This window comes from Dama dama, chromosome 9, assembly GCF_033118175.1.
Source record: "Dama dama isolate Ldn47 chromosome 9, ASM3311817v1, whole genome shotgun sequence".
NCBI lineage: Eukaryota > Metazoa > Chordata > Mammalia > Artiodactyla > Cervidae > Dama > Dama dama.
In genome coordinates this window covers 50,078,153-50,098,972 of record NC_083689.1, presented here as the reverse complement: position 1 = coordinate 50,098,972, position 20,820 = coordinate 50,078,153, and the positions used below count along the sequence as shown (strand labels likewise).

The 20,820-nt window shown below is 51.8% G+C and overlaps 1 protein-coding gene across 1 annotated transcript in view; it reads right to left on the bottom strand.

Moving 5' to 3' along the window:
- TGFBI (transforming growth factor beta induced) overlaps positions 1-20,504 on the bottom strand; it is a 33,898-nt gene extending 13,394 nt beyond the window's left edge. The window contains exons 1-7 of the mRNA XM_061151345.1: positions 20,310-20,504; positions 14,988-15,086; positions 4,958-5,022; positions 3,585-3,745; positions 3,116-3,280; positions 2,740-2,886; positions 524-665 (exon numbers count right to left, since the gene is read on the bottom strand). Of these exons, the coding sequence (XP_061007328.1) occupies positions 524-665; positions 2,740-2,886; positions 3,116-3,280; positions 3,585-3,745; positions 4,958-5,022; positions 14,988-15,086; positions 20,310-20,443 (913 nt within the window). The 5' untranslated portion in view covers positions 20,444-20,504. The remainder of the gene's footprint in view (positions 1-523; positions 666-2,739; positions 2,887-3,115; positions 3,281-3,584; positions 3,746-4,957; positions 5,023-14,987; positions 15,087-20,309) is intronic.
- Positions 20,505-20,820: the final 316 nt, after the last annotated feature.

Sequence of the window (20,820 nt, the reverse complement as noted above, 5' to 3'; positions counted from 1 at the left end):
GTAACCAATGCTCCACCTAACTTACCAGCCTGAGAAGGTGAGGAAGGACTGAGCAATGAAGATTCAAGAGCTGACTGTTACTGGTTTTTAATTATAATTTTGGACTATCCCTGAGGCCCCTGGCTAGACACAGGAAGAGTTCAAGGGTCAGCATGATGATTCCATTTCAAGGATGCTAGGACAGGCCACCCCCTCCCCGCACCTCCAAGCTGCTGCCCACACTGGCAGCCTTGCCCTGGCTTTGATCATTTGGGCGTTTAAGTCTTCCTGACTCTGGCCAGACCTTACTTTGGACCTCCAGCAATGCATCCTTCCTCAGCCCGGCTGTGTCCCTAGACAAGGCTGCTGGACTCCTATTGGCCCCTCTGACCAGGGTTCTGCTCTGACCTCTGCGGAGACAGAGGTCAGCCGGGAGCAATGGGACAGGATGGCAGGCGGCATGTCTACTTGGACAAGACCCAGCCTGGGGCTCAGTCTGGCTACTCTAATGAGGCAGCCGCAGCAGCAGCCCAGGGGTGCTCACCTCTCAAGGCCTCTGGGTCCCCCAGGATCCGATTCAGGGTCTCAGCAGGGATCTTCTCAAAGGCCTCATTGGTTGGGGCCAAGAGCGTGTACTGGCCGTCACCTTCGAGCAGGGTGTTGAGCCCTGATGCAGCCACGGCAGCCTGTGGGCAGGGAGCAGATGGTGCATTCCCTGAGGCCTCTGGGAATCTCCGCACACTAGAGACACACGAGGTCTCACCAGTGCACCTCTGGAGGGCTCCCGGCTTTTGTAGAAGCCCCAGATGTAAAGGCAAGCTGAACCAAGGCTCACTTCTTCCCATCCCTCCAGTGAGCTCTGCCCACTCTGGTCATCCTTAGCTGCTGCCCTGCTTTCCTCCTTTCCAATCCTGGGCCTTGGCCCTGCAGTATTCCCTCTGCCCTATCCTTGCTTTTCTGACTCCTATTCCTTCTCTGGGCTTTGACTGAAATGTCATTTCTCTAGATAGTCAACTTGGCATTGCCCTCCATCCCCACCCCAGCCTGCCCCGCCTATGACCCCCTGATGAAAGCAAGTACCTTTCTATTAGACACACTTGCACAGCTTGCTGTCCTCATGCAAGGATTGGGTCCTCATTCAATTGCTGGGTGATGATTATTTGTGTGAATTCTGTGAGCGTAAGGATGACATAACCCCTTCTCTACAGAGCAACCAGATGGCTCCTCTAAAAGCATCCTACTGCTATCAGGATAAGCCACAGTCCTCGCTCAGCCTCCAAGGCCCCACAGGGTTTTGGCACCTCCAGCCTGGCCACTCCTACCTCACCTGTTGGCTCCCTAGCGCTCTTCACTCAGTCCTGCAGGCCTCCTTGCTCGCCCTGCTTCTGAGCCTTACTCTCCCCTTCTCCCTTCTACCAACTTAGCTCTTGCCCCCATGTCTCGTATAACTGGCCATTCCCAATGTTCAGGCCTCAGCTCAAAAGTCACCTCTTCCAGACAGACCTTCCTGGACCAACTAGACCCCATGGGTTTCCCCTGCTCACCACTCACTGCCTGACTTCACAGCACTTAGCACCATCTGTGACGGCCTTGTCTGTTTCCCCCGAGAATGTAAGTGCCAGTGAAGACAGAACTTTGACTTATTCTCCTCTATTCCTCTGAACACACTAGGGAAGTAGCAGGGGCTTAATGAGTACATGTCAGCAGAAGGAAAGACGGGTATTAGGGAGAGCCAAAGGGAAGAAGAAAGCAAGGAATATTTGCAAAACGTGAACAGTAAGAGGAGGTTACTCAGTGCGGATCAGCTGCCACTAATCAAAGGCTGTGCCACCAACTTTGTGGGAACAGCAGCCCCCTGCAGATCCCCAACCTTTGAGTGACCCAGAAGGAAGGCAGGGGAAGAGGGTGGGCAGTGGGGTCCCCAGGAACCCCCAGAGCCTCCTCCTGAGTCCACTCAAGCGTCAGCCCAGCCTGGGGGTGTTTGTCTCTCTGTGTTGGAGATCTCCAGGGGAGGAACCAGCCCACTCCCACTTCGCATCCTTTGTGGTCAGGAAGTTCTCGTTGAATCAGGGCAAAAACTCTGACTAACTGTGCTAACTTCCCTGTGCTAACCCTGTGCTAACTTCCTCTGGGCAGCTGTGGCTAAGAGGAACGCCCGCCTGCCACCACAGTTGTAAGATAAATGCCTGCTGGGCATGGGGGTGCCAGAACAGCATTCTGGGACCCAGAGCAGGCAGAAGCGAAGCCAGATGTCAGTTCCCAGGCTCCTGTGTCTATACTCGTGGCCTCTCTGCTGGCCTGGGCTCCAAGGAAACAGGGGTATGAACGGAACAAGGATCCCATGGTGGGGACATGTGATCCAGAAGATCATGCAGCCTGAAAGGCCATTTCTCTAGTGCCACAGGTAAGCACCAGCCCCTGGTAGGAGGATTCCCATTCCAGAATGCACAATGCATGCCCAGGCTGCAGTACTGCTGCAGCCACAACCTTGGAACTTTCCAGGGGCATCAAGGAGAAGAAACTTTATGAGGGGGAAGTCCGGCAGGGGGACATTCCCAGCAGAAGATTATGATGTCTTCTGTGGTCAAACTAACTGCCTAACTAGTAAATTCACCACGTTTATGGGCATCAGAGGAACTTGCTCCACGGTCACCTAAAGGCCCATGAGCATAGAGACACCCTCCACCCCTCCCAGAGAAGAAGGCCCCCTTGGGAGGTGGTTTATCCCCAGGTGCCCCCCGCCCTGGGGTGGGCCCTTACCCGCAGGGTCTCGAAGGTGTCCTCAATCTCAATGATCTGCTGGATGTTGTTGGTGACGGTGGAGATGACCTTATCGATGAGGTGCACCACGCCGTTGGTTGCGTGGTGGTCCGCTTTCAGCAGGCGGGCACAGTTGACGGTCACGATCTGCCCAGAAAAGGAGTGAGCGTGAGTGGTTAACACCCTGGAGGCACAACCTAGAAGCCCCAGGAGGGGAAACCACAGGATGGAATGTGGAGAAGCAGGGGCAGGAGGCGGAGGACTGTCCACAGGTGACCTCGCCTGCAGGACACGATCCCAGTAACCCGCCCACACATGGAGCAGGTGCAGGCTCAGTGTGGGCATAGGGCAGAGCCGTGGAAGCAGGACTCCCTACCCCATTGGGATAGTGGTGGATCTGGATGTTGGAATTCTGGTACATGGAGGTGAGGGCCATGCCGTGTTTCAGCTCGTCCGTGAGGACCCGTCTGTCCACCATGTGATAGCGGAGGGCGTTGAGCAGCTCGATGTTGACGTTGCTCACCAGGGAGTCCAGCACTTCCTAGGAGGAGGGTCAGCGTGGCCGTGAGGGGGCTGCAGGCCCCATGGGTCCCTGCCACCCTGGGAAAGGTGCCCCGGGGACCCCCATTCCTCCAAAGACCTCTCCTCTGTGACCACTGAGACCTGTCTGGCCACTTAAATGGATGGGGCCTTGGTAGCCACCTGGGGAGGTGTATTTTAGCTCAAGTGCCAGGGCTTTATCTGAGGCCTTAAAGAGGACATGTCCTGAGACGGTGGGAAACCACCACAGTCTCAGGAAGACGGTCCCCGGGATGAGAGCCCTGGGCATAAGGAAGTCATCTCACAGCTGGCAAGGATGACCAGGCCTCGTTGCTGGGGGCGAAGATGGTGAAGCTGCCGGGTCCTTCCATCTCGGGCCTCAGCTTCTCCGTGCGGTCCGTGTACAGCTGAGTGGTGGTCGCGCCGACGACTCCCAGGGTCTCGTACAGGTTAGAGAGCGGCAGGGCTGCAGAGGCAGATGATAGAGCAAGTATTGCCTGAGGGACTCCTCCGGCCAGACCACACCCTTCCTTGTCTGAGCACACCCACTGGAGGAAGCCAGACACAGCCTGCTACAGGGAGCTGGAGAGGTTAGTCACCTGCTGCTTAAAACAGCTCCACAGCCAAAGGCTTCCCTATGTGAGCTCAAGGGATTGGTCATTTTTAACTACAGCAGAGCAGAGCTTTTGTTCATAGACAATCAGATAACACAGGTAGGAACATACACCAGAAACAGATAGCCCAATTACAAGCTAGTCTTACGGACTTATCTAGTTGTTTTTGAAACTGATTCCCTAATGGCTTCCACTGGATTGAAAGAGATCTCGGAAGTGCTTTGGGTTTTTGCAAGTAATAAAATGTTATTTCCTGAAACAGCCTGAAGCTCTGGAGGACCTTCCTCTCACACGGGGAGTTTCTCATGTTCCTTTTAAAGGAGCTGAAACTAAGGCCCTGAGGCTACCCGCCCTCTGCAGTTGCTTCTCTTCCCCATCCCACGCTTCCTGCCTGTTCTGCTACTGGTAGGAAGGCTGTGGCCCCTGCCCATGCCACCCTCTTTGTGACCCTGGTACCAACGAAATCACCCCCTATCTTTTAAACCTCAATCTCACACTCTCAACTAATGAACTAGCAAAGATTTCAAAGTTGAAAAAAAAAAAAATCTTCCTTGCAGTCCCCAGAGGTGTATAGGACGAAAGGAAAGGATCTGATTTCACACAGGTGAATTCACAGGTACCACAGTTTGTGGGCCCAAATGGCCATTCGTGGTACCCTTGGGAAAGCCAGCCTGCTACTCCCATCCCTATAAGCTCTAATGGGCCAGGTTCCGACAGTTAGGTGGGGTGGCCTGAAGTCCCTGGCCCAGCCGGAGGCCTGGCCTGCCCTGTAGCTCTCCAGCAGGGCTGCTCAGCAATACTAGATGTATTTAGAATCTCTTGCAGCCAGAAACAACAAAGGCAGGAGCCTGTGCCTGGGGTGGAGGGCACAGGCAGGTCAGCACCAGAGTCTGTTCCCCCAGCGTGTTAAGGAGGTCGGCTTGCACAGGAAGGACAGCGTGGGAAACTTGCTGTTTCCAGCCTCCATCCTCTGGACCCCCATTCAGACTGCTGCCCCTCACATGGGTGCTCCTTTCTCCCTCCCTCCTCCCCTCCATCTGCACCAACAGACAAGGCTTATTCACCTGCAGGACAGCCCTTCTCTCCTGGGACCTTCTCATATCCGGGACAGCACTCGTAGCTGATGACTCTGCAATGAGACACACACATGTATTAGGCAGGGCTTCCCTCCCATCCCGTGTCACTGGTCCTCGCTTTGAAAAGGGACATGATGGGACGAGCACATAGCCTGCTCCTGGAGGAGATCACATGCTCGGTCATCTCTGCACCTCTCATTGGCAAGGAGCTTGTCACACTTCCTCAGCTTTGTATACGGTACCAGCAACGCTGTCATTTATAGTCATGCAACTGGGATACAGCCAGAGGACTGTGGCAGCATATTCACAGTGGAATTAGTAAACATCCTCACCTGATATTTATCTCCAGCATAATTCATGAGGAACCCAGTGGCAAGAATTGCTGAGAGGCAGCAGGGAGGAGTAGGAGGAGCTCTGGAGCTTTCTGGTTCTGAGTCTGTCACTAACTAACCAACCCGGGCCTTGCCAGCCAGTCCTGTCTCCTCTCTGGGCCTTAGTTTCCTCATCTGTAAGACGTAGACATGTACTGTGTGATGGTCATTGAACTAAATAGCCCATGAACTTCTAGCTCTCTGACTTAATAGCCAAGAAGGGTAGCGCATTTATGATCATCAAGTTTTATTCCATCTTCATGACCAAACTTTACAATAAAAACAAAGCTCTTTAAGATGCTTACTGCTTCCTTAAATTAAAAACAGAATTTTAATCAATGAAAACCTCTATATGGTTTCAAAATCTACAAAGGAATCAATAGTAAAGTGTTCTCCACCCATGCTCATCCTTCAATCTTCCTTCCAAGAGGTAACTGATATTGCCAGTTTGTGAGATTCTTTGCATTTGGATAAACAAGACTGGCAGTTTATAGTTTTAAACTTTGACATCACCTGACATTAAAACTTAGACCAACCCATCATGGCATACTCACCACCTTCTGGAGGTCTGAAATGTAAAGCTTCAGTTAACCCAACATCCCAGGGAAACCCAAAAGACTAAGGATTTCGAAGAGCATCACAAGGAAGTAAGTGTCCCAAGAAAGACGAGCTTCGTATCAAACCCCCCTGTCCCATTGAAGGCCACTCCCGCACCAGTGCTGTGAGCACAGCCCCTTCCTTGGCAACCCTGGGACCTGAAGCCAACAGCCATGTCCAGCCACTTCCTTTCTTGCCCATTTGTCCTTCAGGACAGGCGAGAACACAGCCTTGAATCAGTGGGTTTACTACAGAACTGCTCACCACGGCCTCTCACAGGCTGTTTAACGAGAGTATAGACAGAAGAGAAGCAGACAGATGAGGCAGAAGTTGGGGCTTCAGGGGTAGGAGGGAGCGGGTGCTGCTCTCAATGAGCCGGGACATTCTGCTCTCACTAATTCCACTGGAGTTGTCTCAGTGAAGCCCTGGCAATCATGTGAACATGAAGCCTGGGTCATCTGTCATCCAGGGGGCTGTCTCAGAGACAGATTATGATACTCAGGCTGCCAGGGAGCTACAGGTGTCTCTGTGCCAGAAACAAGCCCCTAGGACATTTCTGAGGAGTGACATCACACGTACTCTTCTCTGCCCTTCTTTCTCCATCCTTCTGATTCCTTCTTCCCCTCTCTTCTCTCAGCCCTCCTCCCATTCCATTCCTCTTGAACCTTTCAGCCCTGCTTAAAAGGGTGAAACAGGCTGGTGGGCTCAGGACTGATCTCAACTGACTCATGGTTTTATTTTTGGAAACCAGTCATCGTCTGCAACAAAAGTGAGATCTGACTGCCTTTCAAAGGCAATGTGAGGTAACTAAATAGGATTAGGAGACTAGGCTTGTCATCTATCAGTAACTTGCAGGGTGGCCTTGAAAGTTCATTTCTCTCTCTGGGTCTCAGTTTCCTGATTTACAAAGAAGGTGAAGTTAAACTAGATGATCTCCAAGTTTCCTTAAATCTCACACTCACAATTCCAACCAATGGGATAATTTCTAGGGCACAGGAAAGCACTCTTTCAAAGAAGAAGAGTGTCTGCCAGAGTCTCATAGTTAAACATAGGGAGAGCCACAAGCTTCAAGCCCACAGGACTGGGGACACGCATGGGTGGACTCTCAGGGTTTGTCTGATAAATACTGGGGCTCTGTGGTGGGGGTTGAGGAAGTGGGATGGAGTCAAGTCTCACAAAGCTTAGCTTCTTTCTAAAAGTGCCTGGGTGATGCCCCTTGGAGTTGGAGGAGGAGTCTTCTCAAAGTATTCCTCATCTCTGGGATCCCCTGAGTGCACGGGGCTGACACTGTATGCCTTGGCACCTTCACTCATGCTGGTCAAAGACTCTCTTTTCACAGCGTCAGCATCTGAGTTCCATCCTAAAACACCACAGGAGAGCTCATGGCTCAGTGGAATTTCACTGAGGACAACAGAAAACCAGCTCCGCAAGAGTGAACTTACCGGTAGCCACATGTGGAGGGGAAGGAGGGGTGACAATGACAGGAGAAATGGAGGCTGCTGGGCAGGTGGGGGAGCAGGGACATCTCAGCATGAAGGAGGAAATGAGGGATGGAATCAGAAAGCTGCAAGTGTTTTGGGGATGAAGGCACTTCCAAGGCTTGTGGCTGGGGAGGGTCAGATCTAGGACTCTCCTCGCATTTCACCAAGTCAAGACCCTTCTCCATTGCTGCTGACAGTGCACATATTTGGGGGGAAGTGGACTAACTGGAAAAGCCTAACATCAAAAGGACACTGGGGTCTCTCTGATGTGATGAAAGCTAATCCCTGGCAGCACTCACTGCCTCTCCTCTCCAGGTGGGCTTTCTGGACATGGGGGACACACCAACTCTTGCAGGGGCACAGCCCCCCAACCCCCCGCCCCCCCAGCCAAAGGCTCTCTCCTGGTTAGCCCAGTGTGGCTCCTGCCAGGACACCTTCTGACTGTCTCCTAATCCTCTCATGCTGCTGGCCTCTCCCTCCTCTGCCTGAGTGCTACCCATAGCCTGGCACCCCCAGCACTTTCTGGGTGCATGGGGTGAGCAGGCCTCTCACCTCAGCCTAGAGGCCTTCTGGGTTGAAACACCTCCATAACTGGCCGGTTCCCTGCTCAACCGTCCCAACAGCACAAGCTCTTAGAACCAGCCCGCCTGGCCCCGGAGAGGAAGAGGGCAACTGGAAACAGCAGCCCAAGAAGACAGCCCATTGAGACGATCCTGATCAAATCTTTCAGGACTGGCACACCCTCTTCTCAGCCCCATGCGTCACTTTCCTGGGGCTCTGGCCCTGGGGACACACACGCTGTGCTGTGGGAGACGGGGCTGGGGTAGTCACACAGTTGTGGGTCTGAGGGTGAGTGCAGGAAAGCATGAGAACGGCAGGGAGCCCCCATCCGTGTCTCCCCAGTTCCCTGGCTTCCCTGCACAGAGGGGATCAATCCGCTGGCCTCTGACTTGAATCTTATCAGCAAAAGCTGCTCTGACTAAAGACTCCTGGCTTCTCCTTGGCCTGACACAGACCAATAAGCAGAAACCTCAGAAAAAGCACATCCTCTAGGGCAATGAGACACGAATTTTCTTGTTCCAGCTTCCCAGGTCAGAAGAGCAATTTGAGGGATAAAATCAGAGAAGGTGCATGACTTGGAAGGGAATTTGAGGGAGGTAGGGGGTAAGGGGACAAAGAGTAGTGCCAATCCAAGGTCTAAGAGTTGAAATAGAGTTTGAGAGCTCTCCTCCACTCCCCTCCAATGTTTTACTCACAACTGGATAAAAAGAGAAGCATTATTTTTTTTTTTCCTGTCCTCAGAATAACTGTCCAAGGAGTTAATACGTTAAAACAATCACTCTCTCTCAAGCATGCTGCACAGTTTTTGGCGGCTGGGATGGCTGTAAACGCCCAGGGACTGACGAAACTCTGAAGCAGCGGAATAAGGAATGGGGTCTGAGAGCCAGCTTCCTGTGACCAAAGGTAAACCATCCAGCACGTCATGATTTCCGAGGGAATCACAGAGCAAATGCAGACTGAGGTCGTCTAGACATGCGCCTGCCTGGACGGGGGTTCTATTTTCTGCACTCAACTGAGCCCTCTTAAGCCTCCCAGGAGAAAATCAAACTCTTGAACTCCTGGTAAGAAAGGGCTCGTTTTAACCTGCTGCCCAACAACAAAGACTCCACTATCTCCACATTTCCCAGGGTCCAGATGGTGAGTGATGAGACGGAGCCACTGGAAAATATACTTATGTATTTGGTGACGGTCTGTTTGTATGTGGCATGTGAGGGTCTTTGGGGAGATCCTGGATGCTGGCTGTGTCTCTTCAGCTCCCATGCTCTCCATCTGATTAGAGAGGGAGCACCCTTGCAACAGGGGTTCAGAATGACTGCCAGGCTGGGGATGAGCAACCAGGAAAAAGTTGGTGGCTCTGGGCCAGAGGGCCTCTGCGAACCCCAAGGAGGCCTCCTCTTCTCCCTGCGATCCAGAGTTATAGGTTTCAGGGCCGAAGAGAGAGACCTGAGGCAGATGACCCAGGTCCTCCAGGGCTGCTCACTTGACTTCTCCCCATGTCACCAACGCTAGCTGCTGCGCTCAGTTCTCCCTGGGGGCCGCACATATCAATAGAATAACTGGGCCGCCTCTACCTGCCAGCAGATGACTTAGGCTTTCTGAGCCTCAGTCTTCCCCTCTGTAAATGGGCTAATGATCACACTGATCTTAAAGGGTGACTGTGAGAACCAACCAGGCTAACCTAAGAAAAACACTTACCAGATGCTTGCTATTTACTAGGTGCTCAGTCGTTGAGCTGCTTCTTAAAAAAATCCCAGGTATAAACTTTAAAGTTAGGTTATTGACTTCATTGAAAGCCATGCCAAGCATGAAACCATTGATCAAATCACATGTAATAAATAAATTCGCCATAACACACCCATCTAAGTTAATAGATAGGGCCCATCTGGAGAATCCTATGGACAGAGGAGCCTGGTGGGCTGCATACAGTCCATGGGGTTACAAAGAATCAGACACAACTGAGCAACTAAGCACATTGAAGTTGTAACAAATTATCACAAGTTTAGTGATAGTTACTTAAAACCACAAAAATTTATTATCTTATAATTCTGGATGACAGTGTCAAAAGCTGGACTTACGAGGCTAAAATTAAAGACTGTATTTCTTCCTGAGATTCTAGGGGAGAATCTAATTTTGTCTTCTCCACATCTGAGAGGATGCCTACAGTTCTTGGCTTGTGGTTACACCACTCCAACTTCAGTTTTCATTGTCATATTGCCTTCTGTGACTCTCACTCTCCTGCTTTCATTTCATGAGGACCCTTATCATTATATTAGTCTCATCAGATAATTCAGAATAATCTGCCTCCCACCACACCCCCACCCAGTGCCTTCACTTAATCAGATCTGTAAAGTCTCTTTGCCCTTGTAAGGTAACATCTTCACACATTCAGGGCGAGGATGTAGACAGTATTAGCATGACATCATTCCGCCTACCATAGGGTCTCACCTAAATGGTACATGGACTCATGTACATACTCAAGAGAACAAGGTTTCCTGTCAGCTAACCTGCCTCCAAAGAATTGATGCCTTCCAACTGTGGTGCTGGAGAAGACTCTTAAAAGTCCCTTGGACAGCAAGGAGATCCAACCAGTCAACCGCTAAAGGAAATCAGTCTGGAATATTCACTGGAAGGACTGATGCTGAAGCTGAAGCTCCAATACTTTGGCCACCTGATACGGAGAGCTGACTCATTAGAAAAGACCCTGATGCTGGGAAAGATTGAGGGCAGGAGGAGAAGGGGATGACAGAGGATGAGATGGTTGGATGGCATCACTGACTCAATGAACATGAGTTTGAGCAAACTCTGGGAGATGGCGAAGGACAGGGAAGCCTGGCGTGGTACAGTCCATGGAGTCACAAAGAGTCGGACACGACTAAATGACTAAACAAGAACAACAAAGCTGCCTGCTAGGAGTGTACAGAATGGGATAGAACCATCAGGAAACCCTGCACAGAGAGGCATTTAGTAAAACCCTGGTGTCTGGTCTATGTCAAATCTCAGTTATTTCAGAGCAGGCTGGCCATGGGAATCCAGGGGGCTGCACAGGGAACAGGAAGCAGGGGAGGAGGTGCTGCTGTGGGTCTGGGGGACAGCTCACCATCCCTAGATGGCTTCTCACCATCCTCTTGTTTTTCCTTTTGGGACCAAGGTTGTGGGATACAGGAGGGCAAGGAAAGGAAGGGTCTTGCTCAGCTTCATCACAGATGTCCTTGGGTGCCCTGCCCAAATGAGATCTATAGGAAATAGCGCTGCTGTTGGAACTGATGGAAAAGTTAAACCATACGCTGGCTGGCTTCAGTAGAAGTGAAATGCCTAAGTCTGAACACAGTATTGAAGAAGTGTTAATATTTCAGCCTTTGGGCAAAGCCATGCTTGCTACTGGGGAAACGGGAGTGTCCTGCCAGCTCATCTTGGCTCTAGAGAATGACTACTGTTGCCTGTGAATGATGCTGCTTGTGACACAGTGGCAAGCTTTTGGAATGGAGAACGGCCACCCCCACCTGCTGGCTCCTGTGCTGGCCCTCCCTGTGCCACGTCGAGGATGCCTGGGCTCCTGCTGTGATTATTACCTCTCCATGATGTCAGCTCTGACTTGGCTGTTAAATGGGCCTCCCTTTCACAGGGGTTCATACAAAGGAGGCCTGTTGGGCTTCCTGAGCACCATTTCCTGCACCATTGCCTCAGCTGCTGGACATAAAAATGTTACGGTAACTGATCAGATGGGGACCCAAAATCACCCTCTTTGCTTGATGAGCTGCTGTATTACACTGGTGCTCTTTAGGATCTGAAATAAAATGAGTTTCTAAGTAATAAAATTCACTTGCATCACTGAAGAGGGGCCCACTGGTAACTACTTCCTGTAATAAAACCCATGCATCAGGCTTGACAAGTAGCACCAGGACTCTTTTGGGACAATGAAGACAAGCTATTGTCTGCAGACGATGGATGCAGTGGCCTGACAGGGGTGCTGAGCGCACACTGTGACTATGCTCCTCCCTCCTCTATTGGAGGTGAAGTCAGGGCCTCCCTGCAGCAGACACTTGGCTCCAGGCTCCTGGGTCCCTGTGTGACCTGAAATGGCAAAGTCTTCACACCTTGATCCTATACTTAGTGCTACTTCATCTGCTTCCAAGTTTACGTTCTCCTATGGGTCTGGGGTCCCCTGGGGACCTGTGCGACCCGTTTCCTGTGACACTTGGCTCCCTTTCATGCCAACACACACCCCTGGCTCCAGCCTTGCCCCTGAGAAAATTCCTGCTGCCCAGGCTGGCCCCATGCTGAGATGGCCCTCTTTGCTCCAACCACCACCATGCTCCCCATTTCACAGTTTGGTCCTCACCCAGGTAAATGTACCATAGGGCCCATTCTCAGATGACATCATCTGCAGCCCACACAGCTCTCTCTCCTCCCCTGCTGACCACCTATGGGCACTGAACTCCCAGGACCCAGATGGCAGCTGCTTCACGGGTTTCAGTCCCGAGGCACAAGGAAACTGCGAGACTGCTGCTTCTTAGCTCTCTCGGGGACAACAGAGATGAGTCCCTCCACTTCCCCTTTCCCTCCCCAAGTTCTCTGGCCTTCCCCCCAGTCAGCTTCACCTTCCTGCTGCTGCACGTGATGTTCCAGGGAGGGACCTTCTTATCCTGGATCATAAGGTTTTTTTTAATCAACTCATGATTTTCTATCCCCATTTCCTCTTTTTAAAGCTGCCCAAAGCAACAACATGTAGTAGAGTTGTAGGTTCAGATCATCCCCTGTGGGTTTGTAAGATCAGCTCTGCGGCTGGGACTGGGCCGGGGCCCCACTCTGATTTCCCCACCCACACCTACCATCTATCCCTCCCCCGCAGCGCCTGGGCTCCCCCATGCTCTATGGTGCTGCACCATCTCGTCTTCAAGAACGTGATGACCCGTCATCAACAACATTTGGCCAATACACAGCCATGCTGCCTGCGCCCATCCTGACACATCAGTGCAGAAGGAGGTAGGTACCAAGAGCCAATCAGCCAAGGCGACTCATTACCCAGAGCAGCTCAGCCGGGGAATGCTGAAAATGTCCCCAAGCTACTGTTAACTGGTCAGGCAAATGCTTCAACACGGGGCCACACTGAAATACCATGGCCAATGTAATGTCAGCTGGACATTACAAGTGGGTCCCATTTTTAGGGAAACCAGACAAACAAAATGGTAGCGTCTTAAAACCCAGGGTTCTGGTCATCTTCCAAGATGTAATTATGTGGGGCCTGGCTCTGTGTTTAATTAAGTGTTTATTTTAGTTGGTAATATACCCACATGGGAAAAGTCAAAAAGTACTGAAAATTTTCTTTTTTTTTTTTTAACTTGGGTACCAGAGAAGGACATGACACGTGGCATATAATTTGCATAATCTCTTCTTGTCCACAACAGCAAGAATTCTGGCTGGGGGTTTGTTCCCTCCCTAAATCTGGGAGGTGGGTCCTCTTAGCTCACTTATCTCTAGGCTTTGGGGCTGGGCTTGGTCAAGCAGGGAACCAACTGTCATTGCCTTGCCCTTGACAGGCTCACAGGATGCTACTGGTCTTGCCCCACCTCTGCAAGATCCACAATTTCCCTGATTCATACTAGGATTGATAATTTTGTTAGGACACAATCCAGTGTCACAAGTTGGGATATTTATTTCCATGTGCATTACATGGAAAGAATATTTTCCCTTCCTTCAGTTAGAGAAGACATCTGTTCCAAAGCAAATCACAAGCAATACATTTAAAAACCCCTAATACCGGAAAGGGTTCAAGATAGTGGCTCAGCATCTCTTAATCCTCTTATTACACAGACAAGAGGAAGGCCAGGTCCTCACGAGTGTCTCAGGGAGCTCTGTGCAGCACATCTTTCCATCTGCAGGAGATAGCAGCTTTGCGATCTTTTGATGGTTAGTGCCAAAACAGATTAGGCTTCCCTGGAATTCTGTCAGAACACGCAGGCTGCAGGGCAGTCGTGGTGAACGCCACCTCCTTCCATGCTGTTCATGATGCTAGAGGCACCAGAAAGATCTACTGTAACCACAGGGGGCCACAATCCCTGGCATCTCACTTCTGTTTATGTAGCTGAGATTTGCAAATAACAGCAGGTAGCATTTACTGAGCACTTACTATGTGCCAGGCTCTGAATTTAGCCTCTTCTATGCATGATTTCATTCAGTCCTCAGAACAATCCCATAAGGTAGTCCTATTGTTATACCCACTTTATGGATGAGACAATTGAGGGTTCCAAAGGTGAAGCCAACTGCCCAGGAAGGTGGCAGAGCCAGCCTTTGAATCAGAAAGTCTGAGCCTGTGTTCTTAATATGCCATGCTGCCTCATGATGTGCATATCTCTAGGCACTCTCAGTCTTTTTCAGGGTATTTACTTTGAAATGCTAGTGGTAAATAACCCACCTGCCAATGCAGGAGACATAAGAGATATGGGTTCGATCCCTGGGTCGGTTAGACCCCTTGGAGGAGGGCACAGTAACCCACTCCAGAATTCTTGCCTGGAGAATCCCTAGGACAGAAAAGCCTGGTGGGCTTCAGTCCACAGGGTCGCACAGAGTCGGATATGACTAAAGCAACTTAGCACGCACACACTTTGAAACGCAGAGCAGGAACCCTGTATAAGTTCACCAACGGGTTTTCTTTCCCAGAGTCAGAGGCTGGTGGCTTCTACACTGAACCATTGTATTTGTATCATTTAGTGAGGATTAAGAAGTATGCGCACACACACAGCTTCATGTTTCTTGTGATCCCAAGTTGGCCCTAAAAAACATATCCAAGTCTTGTTAGGCGCCTTAAAAGTGCAAAACAAAATCGGCCAGCTTACTGAAAACGCCACTCCCGAGCACATAGTTCTCTGACATGTGTGCACACGCATCTTCGTGGCTCTGCACACGGTGCCACCTTCCAAAAGGCTGGCCCACGCCCGGGGCACCTGCAACCCACACACACCGAGGGCAGCCTCCTGGGTGGCTGGGTCATCAGTGGTTACAGATACTCACGTTGATTTGCCACAGATCTTCCTCTGGTACCACTGCTTACAGTTGGTGAAGTACTTCTTGTTGGTACCAATGAGCTTCTGCACAGCACACACGTTGGGGCTGAAAACAAAAGCTGCAGTGTTAGCAAGACAGTTGGCATGTCACCCGCCTCCTCGTCCTTCCCACCCCATGAGCCCTCCTGGGTCGCTAGAACGTTCTAGATATGGAGAAGATACAGTCATTTCGGTCAGCTTGGGGGTACATTCTGGTCCTCGTGATCCAGACTTCCATCATCCCTCCCAAAAATATCCCCCCAAATTCAAAAACTGTCAAAGTATATGTCATACAATGACATCATTGCATTTAAACATTCTTCTTTGACACTGACATTTAGTAAGTATAAATAAAAACATCTTAAAATTTTTAGGCTACATGTTATATGGGTGGAGAACACCAGCTTGAAAAGAAAGTGGTGTTTGCCAAGAACAGCAGCAGCTTTGAGAGAGGCCCCCAGACTTTCTTTGTACCCCCACTCCGCACTGAGCCCAAACATCCACAGGAGTTAACCTGGCCTCCCAGCAGGCATCACTGGTCCTGTGGTCCGGGGCCCAGCACTCCCCAGGCAGCTCCACCCACAGACATCCTCTGCGTCCCTAGGAAGCTGCCTGGCTCCCAAACACAACCTATCTGGGGTGCCCACCTTGGAAACTAGCGGGCATGGCCAAGCCAGCTGCTGTCAGGACCTCGGAAGAAGACAGTCACTCACTGAACTAAGTTGTTTATTACTTGGGCCCCAGTTTGCAACCCACTCCCCCCAAAAAGCCCTCTTTTGATGTCCCAGGTGATACTCTTCTGTCCACCACTGACCTATGTGTGATACAGCCCTTGTTTGATGCTGGGTACCGAACACAACCCAAAATTAATCAGGGTATGTGTGTCCTCTCTTCAGCTACCCTCCAAAGAACTCTGAGGGCAGGTGTTCTGATTTGTTGCTTCTTTTATGTTCTAGGTGGGGTGAAGCACCAGATTGGATGCAGAGGAACTTGGAATAGCCTTGTCAAAAACACTGCTCCCAGGACTTCCCTAGTGGCTCAGTGGGTAAGAATCTACCTGCCAATGCAAGGGACATGGGTTCAAGCCCTGTACAGGAAGATTCCAACATGACATGCAGGAGCAGCTGGGTCCATGCGCCACAACTACTGAGCCTGGCTTTAGAGCCCTTGAGCCACAGCTGAGCCCGCATGCTGCAACTACTGAAGCATGCAAGCTCTAGGGCCCGTGAGTCACAACTACTGAAGCCAGCAACTTGCAGCTAAGTCTGCCTGCTGCAGCTACTGAAGCCTGTGTGCCTAGAGCCTGAGCTCCGCAACAGGAGAAAGCACCACAGTGAGAAGCCCATGCACCGCAACTAGGGACCGCCCCCGCTGTTTGCAGCTACAGAAAGCCTGCGTGCAGCAACGAAGGCCAGAGAACTTCAGGTATATCAATTCTAAATACCAATTCCTCTGATACTTTAAATATAATCAAGAGCCATCATTTGAGATGCATGGTCTTTTCCAGGAACTTGGTCAACTCTCAAATACTCAGAGTCAGCTTACTGGGTGGGAGGGAGGGCACACGGACCCTTTAATCCTCTGCCCTGTCTCTTCCGCCATGTGGATGTCACATCTTGTCCAGTCTGTGGTTCACCCCAGGCAAAGCTGAGTGGGCCAAGGAGGCACAGCAAATATTTGTGAGTTACTGTAGGGACCTGAGGGCAAGAGAAGCTGAGGCTGGAGAGGAAACCTCAAGCCAAGGGGGAGGACAGCTCCTACCCACTTACTCCCAGCTGGATCTGACCAAATGCCCACAGCCTCCAGGGGATTTTTACAGAAGACCCCTTGTTTCTCAGTTCGCTGCCTGGTATTCACAGCTTACGGCAGTCCCCAAATAACCCTGAGAGAGTCCCCGGTGGCCACACTCCAGCTGGAGATGCTGTTTATTTCTGTACAATTTCAGAAGTTCTATGTGACCAAGCAGGAAATAATTACTGTCGATGAATTCTCCGCAACTCTCCGTAGGCGTTTGGCGAAGCTTCAGAGTCTCTGGTGGATGTGGTTCCAACATTCCTCTCTAGACTGAGTTTCCACTGCTGCTGCCCTCTGAGACAGGAGCGGAGGCTCGGGGTCCCTGTGACCCACTCCCTCTCACATCGGGGTGGGAGGGGTGGACTGTGTACACAGGAAATTTACACTGAAGTTTAATTGACATGAGCACCCCGTTTCTGGGCCTTCTGCCTCACGCACAACAGCTCTGCTATTCAACTTGGATTTGAAACCAAGTGCTTCAGAAAATGCAGTCCAGTTCTGGTTGCTGACATTTGGAAGTGTGACTGCATTTTTACTTCTCTTTCAGTATTGTTGTTTTCCTTCTCTATAGCAACACAGATAACAACCGGGAGTCGAGAGACAGCATCACAGTCGCTACTCTCCCAATAGCTTTCTGTCTCTGGACTAAGTGACTCCACGTCACTAAGCCACAGTTTCTCTATCTGTAAAATGGGAACAACTACCCCAGAGCTCACTGTGTTGTGGTGAAGATGAAAGTAAAAGTGGTGATGGATAAAGGATGAGCATGCTTGCTAAGTCACTTCAGTCATGTCTGACTCTTTGTGACCCCATGGACTATAGCCTGCCAGGCTGTCTCCATGGGATTCTCCAGGCAAGAATAGGAGTGGGTTGCCATGCCCTTCTCCAGGGGATCTTCCCAACCCAGGAATCAAACCCACATTCCTTATGTCTCCTGCATTGGCAGTCAGGTTCTTTACCGCTTGTGCCACCTAGGAAGCCAAATGGTGAGCAGGTCTCACTTGTTATTTCTTCCTTCACGTCTTGTGAAGCACACACACTACATGTCCCTAACAAAAGAGCTTCCCTTTCCCTTCCCACCAGTTCTCATTTTGAAAGAGGGCTGGAGTTTGAACAAGGTTATCCGTTTTGCACAGGGTACCACCCCCATGGGCTAAGCCAGGCAGCCTGTAAGTTTTCAGGGACCGTTAGATCAGAGTAAACGCAACTGCATCTGCAACCGTTTGTCACAGTCCACCTGCCCGTGTGTGCAGACTTTGCTGGGGGGAGGGTGCACACCTGGGACTGCTTAGCCCATCCTGCCCATCACAGACCACTAGAGGCTTTTCCAGTTGCCCTGCAAGATGATTAGCCTGCAGGGTGGGGGGAGGGAGGGTAGGGAGGAAGCTGATCTCATAGCTGAAACTTATAATAAAGAGTATTTGCATTAAAAAAACAAACAAACAACTATTTTCCAACTGGTCTGTGGCTTTTCTGGGCTTCAAAGGGAAGGAGGTTTGTTACAGGGGTGGTTCCTGCTGGAGACCCATCAACACCTTTGGGAAGCTTCACTGTGGAGTGCCGGGAGCCACCATCCTAGGTGACAGAAAATGCTATGGATGCCTTTTCCTGACTGAGTGCCTAAGAAGAGAGAGAGGGAACAGAAACCTCCCAGGAGGGACTGTGGCACTCAAACAGGACATAGTCCATTGGTAGGAAAGGCAGGAGGACAGTGAGCTGGCAGAGACAGGGAACATGCCAGCGGCTCATATTTTGACTTGATGCCCGTCCCCCCCTTGTCTCTCCGCCCTGCGTCCTCACCTTTCCATACCCAGCAGGAGTCAAGGGTGAGTCTCTCCCTTCCTGAAAGACCCTGGGACATCACACACACACCCCCCCTGCCCCTGCAGGGTGTGAGGCATGGCTTTCACTCTGCAGAGGGGCCAGACTCACTGCCAACAAAGTCCCCTCCCCACAGCCCTGGCCATCTGAAAGGCCAAGTAAGACCACAGGCACACACAGGCAGAGGAACAAGGACACTACTCCCAACAAGGGGCCACTTCTAAGGCCAGGGAGTCAAGGCTTTGTAGAGCCCTATGGAGTCAACTCCAATCACTTCCAACAGTGAGTTCTGATCTAAGTACGGATCTGCCCAGTCAAAGGGTGGTCTGGGCACAAACTGTGAGCAAATGCCAGACCCAAGGGCATTTGGGCTGTGAAACAACTCTATCCACATATGCGCTAAGTCGCTGCAGTTGTGTGACCCCGTAAACTATAGCCCACCAGGTTCCTCTGTCCATGGGATTTTCTAGGCAAGGACACTGGAGTGGCATGCCATTTCCTTCCTATCTGCATATGTGTGTGTTAGTTGCTTAGTTGTGTCCGACTCTGCAACCCATAGACTGTAGCCCACCAGGCCCCGCCGTCCATGGGATTCTCCAAGCAAGAACACTGGAGTGGGTTGCCATTTCCTTCTCCAAAAGGAACTATGGAAAGAAAGAAAGTGAAGTCGCTCAGTCATGTCTGACTCTTTGCAACCCTATGGACTGTAGCCTACCAGGCTCCTCCATCCATGGAATTTTCCAGGCAAGAGTACTGGAGTGGGTTGCCATTTCCTTCTACACCTATCCACATATAGTTCTATCTAATTGTCACAGAAGAGTTGGTGCGCCCAGGTAGGCAGCAAACCCTGGCTATATGTCAAGCAGGATGGTTGAGTTTGGGATATAGAAACAAGCCCACCTCTGCCTGAGTCTGGGCCAGGGTCTTTACCAGGTCAGACCTGCTGCCTGGGTTTGCCCCCGGAAAACCAACACATCTTCAGTGTCTCAGAGGAATATCTGCAATGATAATGTCCCAAATTTACAAACTCAGCCAGTGTTTTAAGAGTGGTTCCAATCCCAGCTCCCATACATATTGCAGGACTGTGAGGAAGTGATGTGTCCGCTCCAGACTCAGTTTCCCCATCTGTACAGTGTGTGTGACCCCCAGCACATTCTCCTCTCTTGGTCCAGCAGGGGAGCAGATGCTGCCCCTGCTGTGCCTGGAGGGCCCCATCTGGTGCCAGGTGGTGGATTTAGGGCCTGGCGGCCTCAGATGCTGAGCTTGTGTGGTCCCAGTATCACATATGAAGGTGCTGGACAGGGACCTGGCTGGACTGGAACCCGTGCCCTGCAGGCTGGGCTCCCTGCCTGCCCTGGCCACCTTCCCACGGTGATTCTGCACAGACAACCGCCAACTCCTATCTGCCTGGAGAAGCTCAAAGCCCGGGATCCCGCTCACGCTCTCGGCCTGAGTGGAGGTCCCAGGTCAGGCTCGGTTCCTCCACACAGAGCCTCCTGCTGACTTTCCTCCACCCTCCCCACTTCCCTCCCTCCATCTCCTGCAGGGCTGGTCCCTCCAACCGTCCCACGCAGCGGCCTGCTTTTGATTCGGGCTTTGTCCCCTACGCCCCCAGCTCGCTCCGACGGTCCCCCCGACGCCCGGTCCCTTCGATCCCCTCTGGGCGCCTGCTTACCCATGCTGCCGGCCCCGGAGGCGGCTGTGCTGCAGCACTAGCTGGTAGGGCGACCTGGCGGGGCCCGCCGGGGTGGCAGCGGGGCCCAGGGCCAGCGCCAGAGCGAGGGGCAACAGCCGCCCGAGGAGCGCCATGGAGAGAGAGGACGCGCAGAACCGACGGGCAGGCGAGTGGTGGGGGAGTGCGAGCGCCGCTGCGGCCGCCGGCAGGTTAAGTAAGCGGAGCGCAGGGAGCCGCCCGCGGGGAGGGGCGGGGCGCCGGAGGCGGGCGGGCTGCGGGCTCCCCACGCCCCCGCCTCCCTGCCGCCCCGCCCACTCCCCCTGGGCGCCCGCCCGTTCCCTTCCAGCCCCTCTTTCCCTTGTTCCCCGGCGTTCCCCAACGGGTTCCCGGCACCCAGGACTGCAGGGCCTACTACCTCACTCCCTCCTCGAGGTCTGCGAGGTCCTGAGCTCAAAGATGCCTCACGGTCTCAGGTCATGCTGATTTCCACAATAGTCTATCCAGCACATCT